This window comes from Mustelus asterias, chromosome 6 (assembly GCF_964213995.1).
Source record: "Mustelus asterias chromosome 6, sMusAst1.hap1.1, whole genome shotgun sequence".
Taxonomy (NCBI): domain Eukaryota; kingdom Metazoa; phylum Chordata; class Chondrichthyes; order Carcharhiniformes; family Triakidae; genus Mustelus; species Mustelus asterias.
The window spans coordinates 5,329,335-5,346,719 of record NC_135806.1 but is presented as its reverse complement, the minus strand read 5'-3'; the positions used below and the strand labels follow the sequence as shown (position 1 = coordinate 5,346,719).

At 46.3% G+C, this 17,385-nt stretch overlaps 1 protein-coding gene across 1 annotated transcript; it reads right to left on the bottom strand.

The window, feature by feature from the left end:
* Positions 1-1,160: 1,160 nt before the first annotated feature.
* On the bottom strand, positions 1,161-17,182 carry LOC144494742 (cilia- and flagella-associated protein 95-like). The gene is made up of 6 exons (XM_078214026.1): positions 16,931-17,182; positions 11,667-11,781; positions 10,941-11,059; positions 5,459-5,527; positions 2,345-2,405; positions 1,161-1,475 (listed from the first exon to the last, which is right to left on the bottom strand). Exons 1-6 carry the CDS (start codon positions 17,047-17,049, stop codon positions 1,296-1,298), a joined length of 663 nt encoding a protein of 220 aa, XP_078070152.1. The 5' UTR covers positions 17,050-17,182; the 3' UTR covers positions 1,161-1,295.
* Positions 17,183-17,385: the final 203 nt, after the last annotated feature.

Genomic DNA, 17,385 nt, shown 5'->3' with positions numbered 1-17,385 from the left:
TGCAAAGAGAAACAGACAGGTTAAGTGAGTGGAACAAAAATGCATAGAAAAGCAGTACTATACTATTTAAATGGAGAGGGATTACAGAACTCGGTGTTACAGAGGGATCTGACCTCGTACATGAATCACATAAGGTTATTCACAGGTACAGTAAGTGATTAGGAAGGCAAATGGAATGTTGGTGTTTATAGCAATGAGCATTGATTATAAAAGGGAAGCCTTACTGCAGCTGTACAGGACCTTAGTGAGACTACATCTGGAGTAGTTGTTATGGTTTTATTTGAACAGAAGACATGAATGCATTAGGAGCAGTTCAGAGAAAGTTCACTCAATCCTGGGGTGGCATGGTGGCACAGTGGTTAGCACTGCTGTCTCACAGCGCCAGGGACCCGGGTTCAATTCCGGCCTTCTGTGACTGCCTGCGTGGAGTTTGCACTTCCTGTGTCTGCATGGGTTTTCTCCAGGTGCTCCGGTTTCCTCCCACAGTCTAAAGGATGCGCTGGTTAGGTGGATTAGCCATGCTAAATTGCTCCTCAGTGTCCCAAAATGTGTAGGTTGGATGGATGAGCCAATGTGTGGGGTTAGGGGGGTAATGTGTGGGAAAGGGCCTGGGTAAGGTACTCTGTTGGAGAGTCAGTACAGACTCGATGGGCCAAATGGTCTCCTTCTGCACTGTCGGGATCCTAGGAATCTATACTAAGGACTGATCTTATGAGAAAAGATTGAACAGTTTGGGTCTATATCCATTGGAGTTCAGAAGAATGAGGTGATCTTATGTAAGATCCTGAGTGGATCTCACAGGGTGGATACCAGGAGGATGTTTCCTCTTGTGGAGGAGACTCAAACCAGGGGACACAATTTAAGAGTTCAAGTCAGAGATAAATGAAAATCTTTCCTCTCAAAAGACTACCATGTGGAATTCTCTTCCTCAGAGAGCAGTGGAGACTGGGTTATTGTGTTCGTTCAAGGCTGAGTTAGACAGACTATTGGTGGATGAGAGAACCAAGGGCTATGTGGGGGGAGTCAGATGGCAAAGTGGAGCTGAGACCACAACCAGATCAGGGATGACCTTATTGAATAGTGGAGCAGACCTGCAGGCCTACACTCCCAAGTCCTGTGTTCCGATGTGTTCATTGCTAGTTGCTGAACAAACAATCTTTGATCAAATGTATTAGAAAAATCCTAAAAGCGACAAATAAATTGAAACACAATCTCACGCAAAGAAGCAGAGGAAGGAGAAGCTCCTCCTTATATATATAAAGATATGTTTGCACTCCATAGTGAAGATTGCCGGCTCAGTTCGGGCGACAGGCTATGGGGTTGAAGGGTGGGAAAAGAGCTTTTTTGAGTTCAGAATTGGCATATATCCCACTTTCATTCAGCCAGGTGTTCCGGCCATGGCGACGGTAATCATCTGTGTCGGCAAACTGCGAGTGACATCTTCTGTAATCCCCATCTTCCTTGGCAGCTTCGTCCTGGGGGGGGTGGGGGGGACGACAGAGAGGGAAAGTCACAGCTGTTAACTCTTGCTTTCTACACTTGGGTTTTACTCCAATCCTAAAATCCTACAGTGCAGAAGGAGGCCATTCGGTCCATCGAGTCTGCACCAACCACAATCCTGTCCAGGCCCAACCCCATAACCTCATGCATTTACCCCAGCTGGTCCCCCCACATCCTTGGACTGTGGGAGGAAACCGGAGCACCCGGAGGAAACCCACGCAGACACAGTGAGAACATGCAAACTCCACACAGACAGTGACCCGAGCCAGGAATCGAACCAGGGTCCCTGGCACTACAAGGCAGCAGTGCTAACCACTGTACCACTGTGCCACCTAATGTATGTATCCATGATGTAGACTCGACATCCCAAGGGGGCGGTTCTCAATGCTGTGCTCAGGAAATTGGGACAGTGGAACAGCAAATTGGAATTTTTGAGCAGATAGAGGAAAAGTCCCCTCTACCCAAAGCAGCGTTCACACAATGGAACCAGACATAATCATAGAAACATAATCAGGAAAATATACACTCTACTGTGGTTCCTTATTTTTTGGCTTTTGAGCATAGAAAGCTCCGCTTGGCAGTCCTGTAATGGAAAAGATTACAGCGGGGCTTAATGATTGGTGTCACGGTGGTCGGATGATGATGGTGGGCCAGCCAGCCCCTGTGAGTTATTAAACACAGTAGTCCTGAGGGATGCCAAGATAAACGACTGCTGGAACACATAGAGCGAGGGCTTTTGGGGGGGGGGGGGGGGGGGGTGGAGTCCCACATTCAGTCACCCACTGCACAGAAACTTGCTTAATGTTACTTATTACAAAGTTAGCAGAAGTAGGTTCAAACTTACAGGAGCCGGAACAAAACTGCGTGGAGACATGTAGTCATCATGATAAGTTGTTTCTAAATACCTGAAAAAGAGTGAAAGGCAGAACTAAGCTAACAGCTTTATGGGAAAACTGTGAGATAACGAACATCTTCACACGAAAAAATGAGAAACTTTATAATCTGCGGCTTGGTGGTGGCGTGTTACACATCACTCAGAGTCCCAGTTTCTGAGGCACCACACACCATTACATGTATGTTGTAGCCTGGAGCTATGGATGGTGAGGGTCGAGGCTCCAACTTTCTTTCCATCACATGGTTGAGCAGGAATCTGTCCCGTCTCACTACCTGCCATCGGCCTGTGTTCATCGAATCATAGAATCCCTACTGTGCAGAAGGAGGCCACTCAGCCCTTCAAGTCTCCACCGGCCACAATCCCAGCCAGGCCCTATTCCCGTAACCCCACATATTTACTAATCCCCCTGGTACTAGGGTCAATTTAGCATGGCCAATCAACCTAATCCGCACATCCGACTCTTCTTCCCTGCTGCTGTCAGACTTCTGAATGGACCTACCTTGCATTAAGTTGATCTTTCTCTACACCCTAGCTATGACTGTAACACTACATTCTGCACGCTCTCATTTCCTTCTCTATGAACGGTCTGTATAGGGCGCAAGAAACAATACTTTCCACTGTATATTAATACATGTGACAATAATAAATCAAATCAAATCAAATCTTTGTGGGAGGAAACTGGAGCACCTGGAGGAAACCCATGCAGACACGGGGGAGAAAGTACAAATTCCACACAGACAGTGACCCTATCCCAGAATTGAACCTGGATCCCTGGCGCTGTGAGGCAGCAGTGTTAACCACTGTGCTACCCTGCCGCCCTGTGTTGGAGGGATTTGTAGGTTGATAATTAATCTGTTTGGCCTCGTCATGAACGCACCTTCCTCGGCCGTCAAGTCTTGGGGTGGGGCTTGAAGCTGGAAGCTTCTGGCCCAGAAGGACACAAAACAGTTTGGATCAGTATTCTTAGTTCCCCATTTTACTGTCTTCATGCCACCTCAATGTGGCACTGTCTTGTCTGAGGAAGGTGACATTGCAACTTTCCGGATTTTGAGTGCGCCTCATTATTCTCACAGATGGAGAGAGTGGACTCAAAAATGTCCCTATCTTCACCACCCATGTTCCAGATCCTTTAGTATCCTAAAGTATCCTAAAGTATCCTTTACCCAATAAAAATCTACTCATCTTAATTCTGAAATGTTGAACTGACCCCTGGACCCAGATTGTTTTCGGGGAGAGAGTTGTAAATGTCCATGATCCTTCATGTGAAGAGGTGTTTTCCCCACGTCACTCCTGAACAGCCCAACTCTGACACGAAAGCTGCGTCCCACTATTCTGAACTCCCCCAACCGGATGAAATCCCTCTCCCACTACCAGTTGGACCAATCACTTGAGCGGACATGATAATTAGAGAAACCTGAGGTCACCCGGGCCGCCTGTGTTTCTGGAATGGAAAGCGCTGTGCGGATGCTGGAATCTGAGATGATAACAGAAAATGCCGGAGCCTGGAAGCAAGTGCAGCCAACAGAGCTGGATTGTTTTTGTCTTCCTGGGTCACATCTCAGCCAAAGAAGAAAGCTCTCCTCCCACACTTGGCATCTTTCATTGGTCAGAAGTGAACTTGGGGTCCAGGTCACAGCTGTGTTATTGCATCTGATTCTGCCTGGAGGAGTACTCCCTTGAGATTGTCACTTCCCACTGAGATCGACAAATAGCTACAAGCTTTCAGGATAATATGTCGAAAGCGTTAGAAACTGTCTTCGTGGTAACTCTGATGTGACACTGATTAGAGGCAGGAGAAGAGGAGTTTGAGGAGGTGCTTGAGGAACAGAAATGCTGACATGGAACCCTTGGGCTGAAAGGCCTGTTTCCGTGCGGTAAATTCTATGCAACTTTGAAGAGCTTTACTTGGATGTCGCTTTGTGTTGTATCTCAATTTTATAAACAAACAAGAGAACATAAATCTGCTTTTGAAAAACTAATTGGTTCGGGGGCATGATAACATTGTGTTACTGGCCTAGTAATCCTGAGGCCTGGACTAATGACCTGAAGACGTTAAGTTCAAATCCACCAAGGCAACAGGGAAATTAAAATCCAACTAATTAAATACATCTGAAACCGTGTATGCAGCAAATCTCAGTAACAGTAACATGAAACTACTGGAGGTTTGTAAGAACCCATCTACATCATGAATGTTCTTTAGGGAAGGAAATCTGTCATCCTTACCCAGTCTGGCCTACAGACCCACAGCAATATGGTTGACTCTTAATTGCCCTCTGAAATGGCCCAGCAAGCCACTCAGTTTTTTTTTTAAACTCAGGAAAACCCAGTAACGTTCGGAAATCGCTGGAACTGCTCCGAATTGGAATTCCATTCTGAGGCATACAAGACCTGTTCACACTAGTACCAGTCCCTTCCCAAGTTTTATTGCTTTTATTCCTTCCAGGAAGGTGACACATGGTCACCTTCTCAACAGGTAATGGATTAGGTTTGCATTGCTTTTACATTGCCTTCCCTGTGTAGCTGCATCCTGAGCGCCCGCTGACCTGTTAAATACCACCCAATGTGAGCTTTGGCAGCAAGGTGGCACAGTGGTTAGCACTGCTGCCTCACAGCACCAGGGACCTGGGTTCGATTCCCACCTTGGGTCACTGTCTGTGCAGAGTCTGTACGTCCTCCACGTGTCTGCGTGGGTTTCCTCCGGATGCTCCGGTTTCCTCCCACAGTCCGAAAGATGTGCTGGTTAGGTGCATTGGCCATGCTAAATTCTCCCTCAGTGTAGCCAAACAGGCGCCGGAGTGTGGCGACTAGGGGATTTTCACAAAGGCTTCATTGCAGTGTTAATGTATGCCTACTTGTGAGACCAATAAATAAACTTTAAAACTTCACAGAATGGTGCAACCCACAGCCTAAAAGAGATGATGAATTGGGCCGAAGAATCATTTTTGAAAAACAATGTTGAAATGCATACATTAACACAAGTTACAGTCGCAACGTTTACCATATTTCAGAGTTGTGTTCCTTTTTCATTTTAACCGGATATGAGGTTTGTTTTTAAAAACTCACATTTTTGAATGGTCTGGAGGATGTCTTGGTAGAGCTACATTTGCCTTTGTATCAAGACAGCCAGCAGTTCTGCAAGTTGAAAAGGAAACTCATTCAGTTTCGATGGATAACAGGTCTCTTGAGAAATGATCACAGAAGCATGTGGCAAATTACAAAGACGATACAAATAAAACAAGAGATCATCATTCACAACAGTTAATATAGACAATCATTAAAATAAAGTATAAAATAATAAATGGATTGCACCCATTATGAGCATTCCATCACGCAAGTAACTACAAGTCGTTGCAGGTCTCCTTAATGATAGAATAAAAGTGATCATCATAGAAACCCTACAGTACAGAAAGAGGCCATTCGGCCCATCAAGTCTGCACCGACCACAACCCCACCCAGGCCCTACCCCAATATCCTACCCGCTAATCCCTCTAATCTACGCATCCCAGGACACTAAGGGGCAATTTTAGCATGGCCAATCAACCCAACCCGCATATCTTTGGACTGTGTGAGGAAACCGGAGCACCCGGAGGAAACCCACGCAGACACGAGGAGAATGTGCAAACTCCACACAGACAGTGACCCAAGCCGGGGATTGAACCCAGGTCCCTGGAGCTGTGAAGCAGCAGTGCTAACCACTGTGCTACCGTGTTGCCTGCTGTGATGGACCTGCTGCACTCTTGTAATCAAATCCATTGATCACGTCCAAAGATTGAACTTGCTAAATTCTCAATCATTTACATACTCTGAGTTTTATAAAGTAGGGAGTTGAGCTGTCCCACAATTCTGAATCAGTGACGGAATCAAAGGGTTATGGGGATAAGGCGGAAAGTGGAGTTGAGGATTCTTATCGGAGCAGCCATGATTTCATTGAATGGTGGTGCGGACTCGATGGGCCAATGGTTTATGGTCTAATCTATTCATTCCAGATTGTGTTTGCAGAAGATGGTGTCTTTCTTCCTTCCTCCCATCGCACATTTACTTTCACACGTAAAGGATATTGGCAATGAGAGGTGGGATTCAAAAGTCTTTTAGCCAAGGCCAGGCAGAGATTTTACTGCCATTCGACAGGGGACATATGTTCAGTTTAACAGGGGCATCATTTTGTATCTTGTGCACACCGTTACCAGTGACAACCACCGCTGGTTAAATGCTGAGATACTTCAGGGACACCGTGCAGTATGATTCACTTATTGAGTTCCATATCGCTGGCCAGTGAATTTGAATTGAATTGAACTGATTTATTATTGACACGTGTTAGTATACAGTGAAAAGTATTGTTTCTTGCGCACCATACAGACAAAGCATACTGTTCATAGAGAAGGAAAGGAGAGAGTGCAGAATGTAGTGTTACAGTCATAGCTAGGGTGTAGAGCCAGGTCAGCTTAGTGCGAGGTAGGTCCATTCAAAAGTCTGACAGCAGCAGGGAAGAAGCTGCTCTTGAGTCGGTTGGTACGTGACCTCAGACTTTTGTATCTTTTTCCCGACGGAAGAAGGTGGAAGAGAGAATGTCCGGGGTGCGTGGGGTCCTTGATTATGCTGGCTGCTTTGCCGAGGCAGCGGAAAGTGTAGACAGAGTCAATGGATGGGAGGCTGGTTTGAGTGACGGATTGGGCTACATTCACAACCCTTTGTAGTTTCTTGTAGTCTTGGGCAGAGCAGGAACCATACCAAGCTGTGATACATCCAGGAAGAATGCTTTCTATGGTGCATCTGTAAAAGTTGGTGAGAGTCTTGGTGGACATAACAAATTTCCTGAGTCTGTTTGAGAGAATGAGTGAGAGAATGTCACTTTTTCCCTTTGGTTGGCAGATTGAAAGCCTCTTTTTGTGGATTCTTCCATTACCAACACTGACCATTCTTTAACAGCACATGTAACTGTGCTAGCAATGTTGGTAGATTTAGGAGGAACCACCCATAATCGTTGACCATCCCAATGAAGGATCGGAGTTCTGTCTGAGCTCTTCCTAGGGGCTGGTGCCTCTTTCCTCACTTTCATCTTGTCTCCCTTTGGATGTAACCCTTGAGCATCAACCTGATAACCAAGATAAGCCACCTCATCTGCCAGGAAGGTGCACTTCTCTCTTTTTAATCGCATTGCAGCTTTGGTTTGATTTGATTTATTATTGTCACATGTATTAGTATACAGTGAAAAGTATTGTTTCTTGCGCGCTATACAGACAAAACATACCATTCATATAGAAGGAAAGGAGAGAGCGCAGGATGTAGTTTTACAGTCATAGCTAGGATGTAGAGAAAGATCAACTTAATGCAAGGTAAGTCCATTCAAAAGTCTGACAGCAGCAGGGAAGAAGCTGTTCTTGAGTCGGTTGGTACGTGACCTCAGACCTTTGTATCTTTTTCCCGACGGAATTTCTGGAATCTTTTTAAAACTTTATCCAAATTCGCCAAGTGTTCCTCCGTGGTGGACCCTATTTTAGGATGTCATCCAAATAAACAATAACCCTGGGCAAACCCTGCAGCAAACTCTCCTTAGTTCGCTGGAAGATGGCGCAGGTTAAAAAACCCCAAGCGGTAGCCGTGTATATTGATACAGTCCTTTCTGTGTATTTATGGTGACATAAATTTTTCAGTTGCATCTTATGCTAACAGTTGGTGAGTGTGGCTCATGTCCAATTTGGTATATGTCAGATCCCCAGCCAATTTTGTATACAGGTCCTCTATTTTGTGGATGGGTTACCCATCCAGTTTCACAGTCTGGTTTACCGTCAGCTTGTAGTCCCTGCAAATACGGATGGTCTTGTCTGGTTTAACTGCAGTGGCTGCGCCGACTGCTTTCTGTAACTCACAGGGGTTGCAGTTGTCCCTCCTGTCTGTATGGCTTCTCTGGGATGCGTGGCTAGTCTTGCTGCAGTGTTCATCAACTTCATGGGTCGAACTCCTTTTTTGAGATACCGATACTTCCGCTCGCTCACAATAGCAGCTGCCTCCCCCACTGTCTACCTCCATCATCAGTGGCCGCCCATTCACTGTCAACACTGGTGTGGTGGGGGCTACCTTGCCCTCTTCCACATTGTTTAATGACATAACATTTAAAGTTCCCCCGCTGGACAATCTTCAAAACTGTGCACCGGGGCTGGATTATTAACTCTGCTTGTTCTGGGCTGGCCCTGCATTTGTGCCTTAAATTACCTCTTTACCCACACCCGAAGCACTCTGCTCCTCTAAATCTACACACTTCTGGGGAGTGGCTTCCCCCACATCGAAAGCACTTTGTGTTGCTCCTAAGCTGCTTAAATCTTTGGTATTTAGTGATTCTGCCCATTTCCGCATTCAACTCCCTGCTTGAGTTTGATCCCGTGCCCTTGCTTGACCCTGCGTGTCGGGGGACTGGCTAGGGTAAATGCATAAGGTTGTGGGGATAGGGCCTAGGTGGGATTGTGGTCAGTGCAGACTCGATGGGCTGATTGGCCTCCTTCTGAAATGTAGGATTCTATGATTCTAGTCGCAGTGTCCCACCCTAACTGGTGGACCTCAATGCTTTGCTACTGTGTAATTCCTGGGCGTGCTTTTCGGCGCTCTCTAACACTGTCACCATTTCCATTGCTTTCTTAAGTCAACTCAGACTCAGCCAACAGTTTCCTTTGTATAGCTGCATTATTCACACCGCATACCAAACAATCTCTTAACATCTCTTCTAAAGCAGACCCAAAGTCCCAAGTGCTCAGCAACCATCTTCAATCTTGCTACGAAGGCTGCAATGGCCTCCCCCCGGGGGCCTCCCTGTGGAGTTAAACTTCCATCTTCGCAGTGTTGCTGAGGCTTTAGGGTGATAATGCCCCTTTGCTAGCTCAATGAGCTCTGTAAATGTCTTCATGTTGGGAGCATCCAGGGACAGTAAACATTAGATCAAGTCTGGGGTCCAACATGCAGGAAGTCATGTCATCTTCCCCCCTATTCCATTAGCCCTGAAAAAATACTCCAACTCTTCCCCATACTGTATGATGTGGAGATGCCGGCGTTGGACTGGGGTAAACACAGTAAGAAGTTGAACAACACCAGGTTAAAGTCCCCATACTGTACCCAGCTCTCAGTGATCATGTTGAAGGTTCCAATTTCCCAAAGACAGGCGGGTCTGCTCCCTCTTTTTCAGGCTTGGATCAGTCTGCTTCACTCTGAAGTTTTGCAATGACATTCTCTTCGAATCCCTCGCTGCAAACAGAGTCGCTCTGATTGACCTCGTCGCCAATGTAGTAATTGCAGGGACTGGCGTCCGCCAACTAGATCAATGAACTATAAAGCTTTATTTACAAGAAGATAAATACACAGTGTATTTTCACGGTATTAACACTTCCAGCTCTAAGATCTACTCTGGCTGCAAAAGCCTGCGCTCTGCGTCAGGGTCCCTGCACTCGTTCCCCATTGGGCAATTGGGTCACATGATCCTCCCGGTGTCCACCCTTTAAAAGGGGCCAGCTACTACAGTATGACCCTTTTTCAGGGCTGTAGATCAGTTCTGTGGGATCTTTCTCATCAGAAGAAATATGAAAACATTATACCCTGAGCTGCTGCACTTCCCTAAATTCCGACATTTATGATGTGGCGATGCCGGTGTTGGACTGGGGTGGGCACAGTAAGAAGTCTCACAACACCAGGTTAAAGTCCAACAGGTTTATATGGAATCACGAGCTTTCGGAGCGCTGCCCCTTCATCTCTCTCATCTCCTGGTGACTCACCTGATGAAGGAGCAGCGCTCCGAAAGCTCGTGATTCCAAATAAACCTGTTGGACTTTAACCTGGTGTTGTGAGACTTCTTACGGTTCCTATATTTGTGAAAAGAACAACATTTCGAAGCAAAATAAATATTAAAGCGCACAAGAAATATGCTAACTCTTTCTACTTACCTCCCTTGCTGGCCGCCTGTCCCACTCGCCTATCCTGTTTGCCCACTTCCCTCTCCCCTAAACCCTTGCTGTGAGGGAGAGAGTGGCTCGAGCTCCGAGTGGGAGGGTAGGGGAGCGGGAGAGAGTGGGCGAGCTGGTCTAAAATGGTGTCAATCAAGGCACGTGAGACTAGGTCAGCCCCGGGGCGAAACAACGGCAAGGTGGGAAATCCCGACACTAAGTGTGAATGCTGGCCCCATTATATCCGCAATGTAAAAGCGGAACAACGCTGAACGAGGCAACTTAAAACGGGGACTCACGGTGCAGGACAGATACTGAAATCTTTAACCACACCGCCACCTACTGGCATACCTACAACTGCAATTTGTATGATACACGTTCATGCATAACAACAACTTGCTTTCAAAACACCTTTCCTGCCATAAAGCACATCAGAGTAAAGACTATGAAACATAATGTGATGTCCAGAACACACAGAAATATATTCGGACAGACATCATCAGTAAATAAATCACTGTGTGGTGTTTTGGATTTTCCAACACAGATGACCACAGTCAAAATTTCAATCAACGTTTTTTGAAAGAAAGAAACAAGTCAACTGTTGCATTCTCCCAATGACTTACCTCTGGAAAAGATCCTTCACCACAGATTTATGATCCATCAATGGTTTCTTGTCCCTCACTTGATAATCATCCTTTAAATTAATTTGAGACATGAATGTTTCTGACGTGGTGCTCCAATCCTGTAACAAATAACACCTGGGGCTTAATGACACGTACCTTTTCCCAAAGCTGAAGAAACTTAGAGAGCCCCCAAAACCTCGCTGCTAAGTGCCAATTTTGGCATTAATGTTGATCGGCTGAAGGAACGTTGGGGCAGGAGGAGACCTTTCAGTTATAGAATCCCTACAGTGCAGCAGGAGGCCATTCGGCCCATTGAGTCTGCACTGACTCTCTGACAGACCGTATTACTCAAGCCCTCTCTCTGTGACCGCATACATTTACCCTGGCTAATCCCCCTAACCCACACACCTAGGGGCAATTTAGCATGGCCAATGTACCTAAACTGCACATCTTTGGACAGTGGGAGGAAACCGGAGTACCTGGGGGAAACCCACGTAGACACGGGGAGAATGTGCAGACTCCGCAAAGACAGTGACCCAAGCCGGGAATCGAACCTGGGTCCCTGGCGCTGTGAGGCAGCAGTGCGAACCACTGTGCCACCGTGTCGCCCAAAATCTATTTTGATTCAAGCCATAGCTCTCGCGCCTGTACTTCCAATGGGAAATTTAAATATAAATTTCAAAATAGAAACTATTTTCTCATTTAATAATCCAATTAATTCCTTACTCCTTCTGGATAACTTCGAAACCGCCTATATGTCGAGCGGTGTAAGTTTTTCTGATAACCTTCTGGGAGTGCATCCACGTCATAATCCTTCGGTTCTGCCTCTCTGTGCTGGTACCTAGGAGGAGAAAGATGTGAAATCACTGGTTAGGTCCCAGCTGGAGTGTCAAGTCCAATTCTGGATGTCAAACCTTTGAAAGGAAGGACGTCGAGGACTTGGAGAGGGGGCAGGGGAGATTTACTAGAATGGTACCAGGGGTGAGGGACTTGTGGAGTGACTGAAGAGATTGGGATTGCTCCCTTGACAGCTGAGAAGGCTAAGGGGACACTTAGTGGAGGTGTTAAAAGTCATGAAGGGCTTTGATGGAGTAAATGATGAGAAACTGTTTCCACTGGCGAGAGGACCTGGAGTGGAGATGCCGGCGTTGGACTGGGGTAAACACAGTAAGAAGTTTAACAACACCAGGTTAAAGTCCAACAGGTTTATTTGGTAACAAAAGCCTGTGGCTTTTGCTACCAAATAAACCTGTTGGACTTTAACCTGGTGCTGTTAAACTTCTTACTGAGAGGACCTGGAACCAGAGGGACACAAATTAAAGGTGATTGTCCAGGAAGCCAGTGGGAGAGTTTGTTTCTTCTCAGCGAGTTGTTGTGCTCTGGTACCCGCTGCTTGAAAGGACGGTGGAAGCAGATTCAATAATAGCTTTCAAAAGGAAATTTGGAAAATTCTTGAAGGGGAGAAAACTGCAAAGCTATGGAGAAAGAGCAGGAGAGTGAGACTAATTAGGCAGCTCTGTCACAAGTAGGCTTACATTAGCATTGCAATGAAGTTATTGTGAAAATCCCCGAGTTGCCACACTCCGGCGCCTGTTCAGGTACACTGAGGGAGAATTTAGCACGGCCAATGCACCTAACCAGCACGTCTTTCAGACTGTGTGAGGAAACTGGATACCCTGGCGGAAACCCACACAGACACGGGGAGAACGTGCAGACTCCACGCAGACAAGGACCCAAGCCGGGAATCGAACCCGGGTCCCTGGCGCTGTGAGGCAGTAGTGCTAACCACCGTGCTGGGCTGCTAGATGCAATGGGCTGACTGGCCTCCTTCTTTGCCATGACTCCTGGTGTTCATTTAAAAAGACAGTCTTTATAAATGAACGATAGCTAATCACACGGCGATTAGGTTTGCAGTTTTGAAAAGCGCCCAAACACAAGAATTGAACAAGGGCAGCAGAGCAGGGTGGAGTGAGCAGGGGCTGAGATAAAGCACTAGGATCAAACATCAAGTGTACAAAGCAGCAACAGTGACAGTGCTGGAGGAAGCAGTTAGTCATCAGATGGACAGTAGCCACATCGAAGAACTCTTCATGTAGGGTCTTTGGTGCCCAGGGGTGACTAAACATGGCTTAGGCCATGATACTATTATGGGGCAAGGTGAGGGGTCAGGACCCAAGAATGACCTTAGCCGGTTAGAGGACTGAACCAGGGCTGTTGGCATTATTCATATTAAGTTAAAGTGCAGAAAACTGAAGGGAGCCAGACCTGTGCTGTCGTCATAGATAGCAGATACCCCTCTGATTCAGAAGGTCGTGAGTTCAACCAGAGACTCAAGCAGAAAAATCTGGATTGGCGCTCTGAGTGCGGTACTTTGGGAGTGGGTCACAGTCAGAGGTGCTGTCTTCTGGATGAGACTATGAACGGACTCTCTGTTTGCCCTTATAGATTTCCCTGGTAGTATTTCAATTTGATTTGATTTGATTTATTATTGTCACATGTATTAACATACAGTGAAAAGTATTGTTTCTTGCACGCTATACAAAACACATTGTTCATAGAGAAGGAAATGAGAGAGTGCAGAATGTAGTGTTACAGTCATAGCTAGGATGTAGAGAAAGGTCAGTTTAATGCAAGGTAAGTCCATTCAAAAGTCTGGTGGCAACAGGGAAGAAGCTGTTCTTGAGTCGGTCGGTACGTGACCTCAGACTTTTGTATCTTTTTCCCCGATGGAAGAAGGTGGAAGAGAGAATGTCCATGGTGCGTGGGGTCCTTAATTATGTTGGCTGCTTTGCCAAGACAACGGGAAGTGTAGACAGAGTCAATGGATGCGAGGCTGGCTTGCATGATGGATTGGGCTACATTCATGACCTTTTGTAGTTCCTTGCAGTCTTGGGCAGAGCAGGAGCCATACCAAGCTGTGATACAACCAGAAAGAATGCTTTCTATGGTGCATCTGTAAAAGTTGGTGAGAGTCATTACTGACATGCCAAATTTCCTTAGTCTTCTGAGAAATAGAGGCGTTAGTGGGCTTTCTTAACTAAGAAACTTTCTGGCCAATCTTTATCCCTCAGCCAACACCTAAGAAGCAGATTATCTGAACATTATAACATTGCTGTCTGTGGGAGCTTGCTGTGTACAAGTTGGCTGCTGCCAACTGCACAGCCGAGTTTTTAGACCAGATGTTCAGCCACTCTGGAAAAGAAAATCAGTGATTTGTCATTGTCTGTAAAATGCTTTGGGACATCCTGAGGTTAGGAAAGATGTTGTAGAAATGCAAGTCTTTCTTTTCCACTTTTCACAGGGCAGGGACAGCTGGGATTAGCGTCAGGCATGAAGACTTGTCCAGAAGGTGATACTCATTTCCTGTAGTGAGGCAATTATGTCACTGAGAGCCAAAAAAGAGCAGGAAAAAGTTGAATGACCTCACCAGCACAGCTAAGGCAAACTATCTAGCCCCGCTCTTTGAATGCCTTCATTGCAGATGCTTTCTACATAAGAGTATGAGAGAACAGTAGGCCATTTGGCCCTTCAAGTCTATTCTGCCATTCAATTGCATCTACCGCATGATAACAGCATCTTCCCAATATTCAATCCCTGTTCGTGGTGAGGCAGACAATAAGATGCCATTTTTGAAAAGTTAACAGGTTAATGGAGCCAGCTGCATGGCAAGTCAATTCCTTAGCCAGTCTTATGGTAGAGTGGGTAGCGTCCCTGCCTCTGGGTCAGGAATTCTGGGTTCAAGTCCCACTTCAGAACTCGATGGTCGAGGAAGATGTGTTCATAAAGTGGCCAATCAGGGTGATTATCAGCCTGTAGATCCTTCCAAATACACCTGGTGGCAGGCGGTAAGAGTGGGAGTTTCCTGGTCAGACACACTGCGGAAGGCAACGGCAAACCACTGCAGTGCTTTGCCAAGCATAACCAAGGACCAATTAACGGAGGTCCATGGTCATCAGTGCCCTCTTCGAGCGTGGTATCTGAGGGAGGAGGGGGAGGAGGATTCATCTTCTCTTCAACGCAAGCTCAATGCAAACTGGAGGAACAGCATCTCATCTTCCGCCTAGTCGCCTTCTGGTCTCAACATCGAATTCAACAACTTCAGATGATTAGCTCTACCCCACCCCAAACCTTTTGTTTTCATTTCATTTAATTTTTAACTGTTCTTTACCTTTTATTACTTTTTTGTCTTTCTTTATTTTTCTTTCCCCCCTTCCACTCTTTCCCCCTATTTTATCCCCCCTTTTCTTACCTTTCTCCCTCTTTTTCTCAATTTTACCTCTCTCCCACCCATTCCCTCTCCACCCCCACATCTTCATCTGTCACAGTTTACCCTCTGATTTCAGTTTCTCTGCCGTTTGGCCATTCACACCCTTTATTCTCTCTCTGGGCTGCCATTAGCAGCCTTTCCCCCTGGTTTCTGTGACTATGACTCATCTTTCATTCCCTCCCCCTGCAGTATAAATATCTCCCACTTCCTCTGCCTTTTAGCTTTGACAAAGGTTCATCTGGACTCAAAACGTCAGCTCTTTTCTCTCCTTACAGATGCTGCCAGACCTGCTGAGATTTTCCAGCATTTTCCCTTCTGGTAGGAGGATTCATTACCTATAATGGCTATGGAATTCACACACAAATAACAGTGACACCATTAACCTCAAAGTTACTTTGACGGTGAATTATGGTCCAATAAGCAGAAACTACAGTTAAGAAGAGCAAGATTAACAGCACACCAACTTGTTCTCCACTACCTCACCCTCTGTCATTGAACCATAGAAAGGTTATGGTGCAGAAAGAGGCCATTCAGCCCATCGTGTCTGCGCCAGCAGCCCATGTCAATCCCATTTTCCAGCACCTGGTCTGTAGCCTTGCAGGTTCCAGCACTTCAGATCCAGATACCTTGTAAATGAGTTGAGCGTTTCCACCTCAGGCACAAACTTAGGTCGTGAATTCCAGACACCCACCACCCTCTGGGTCAAAATGTTTTTTCTCAGGTCTCAGCTAATCCTTCTACCACAGAACCACAGAATCCCTGCAGTGCAGAAGGAGGCCATCCAGCCAATTGAATCTGCACCAACTCTGCGATAGAGCATCCCAGCCAGACCCTCCCCTCCACCCAATCCCCGTAACCCTGTGCATTTACCATGGCTAATCCATCTAACCTGCATATCTTTGGACACTAAGGGACAATTTACCATGGCCAATCCACCTAACCTGAACATCTTTGGATACTAAGAGGCCATTTAGCATGGCCAATCCACCTAACCTGCACACCTTTGTACTGTGGGAGGAAACCGAAGCACCCAGAGAAAACCCATGCGGACACGGGGAGAATGTGCAAACTCCACACAGTCACCCAAGGTCGGAATTAAACACGGGTCCCTGATGCTGTGAGGCAGTAGTGCTAACCACTGTGCCACCATGCCGCCCAATCACTTTAACTCTGTTTCTCCTGGTAACTGACCCTCAGCTAAGGGAAACAGGTCTTTCCTGTCCACCCTGTCTAGGCCCCTCATAGTCTTGTACCCCTCAATTAGGTCACCCTTCAGCCTCTTCTGTTCGAAGGAAAACAGCCCTAGCCTATCCAATCTCTCCTCAGAGCTGCAATTTTCAAGCTCTGGCAACATTCTTGTAAACCTCCTCTGCACTCTCTCCAGAACAATGATGTCCTTCCTGTAATGTGGTGACCAGAACTGTACACAAAACCTCAGCTGTGCCCTAACCAGCATTTGATACAGTTTCGGCATTACATCCCTGCTTTTGTATTCAGTCCCTCACCCAATGAAGGAAAGCATCACTTGCTTTATAAGCCCAGCTCACTACCATCCTCATTTGCCCCAGGATCATTATAACCATTAAAGGAGGAAATCGAACTACAACATCCCAGAATACTCAATGCTAATTTAGCAAAAAGATGCTATTGAGCTTAATAATGTCTTTACATAGAAAGAGCTATTCAGCGTGTAATGAAACTGATCCCAGTGTTGATCGCTCACCAGTTGAGGACGAGGACGGGTCTGCCATATGTCCTGTGATTTGAGCGGAGAGTAAGAGAACCTTTTCGGTCGGGATAGTCAAGTACAAGATCCCTCCGCTTGTGCCAGTTTGCCCACATTGCTCTACCTCACTACCTTTGTCTAGTTTACTCACACTCAAATCTTATCCACTGGTCCAATCTCTCACTGCCTTTCTATCTCAATAATTCCTGATCACTTTTCCTAAAGATGCACTTTCTCAATTCTTCTTCGTCGTCTCGGTCTCTCCTGCCCTCTGGGTTTTCGATTTCTCCTTTCTACCTCTCTTGCAATTGTCTCAGCTTCTCCTCTCTCTTTGTTCTCTCCTGTCTCTAAGTTCTCTATCTATCCCTCTCTCTGTTCTCTTCACTCTCTCTCTCTGTCCTATCTCCTATTTCTCTCCTGTCTCTCAGTTCTCTATCTCTCTCTCTCTCTCC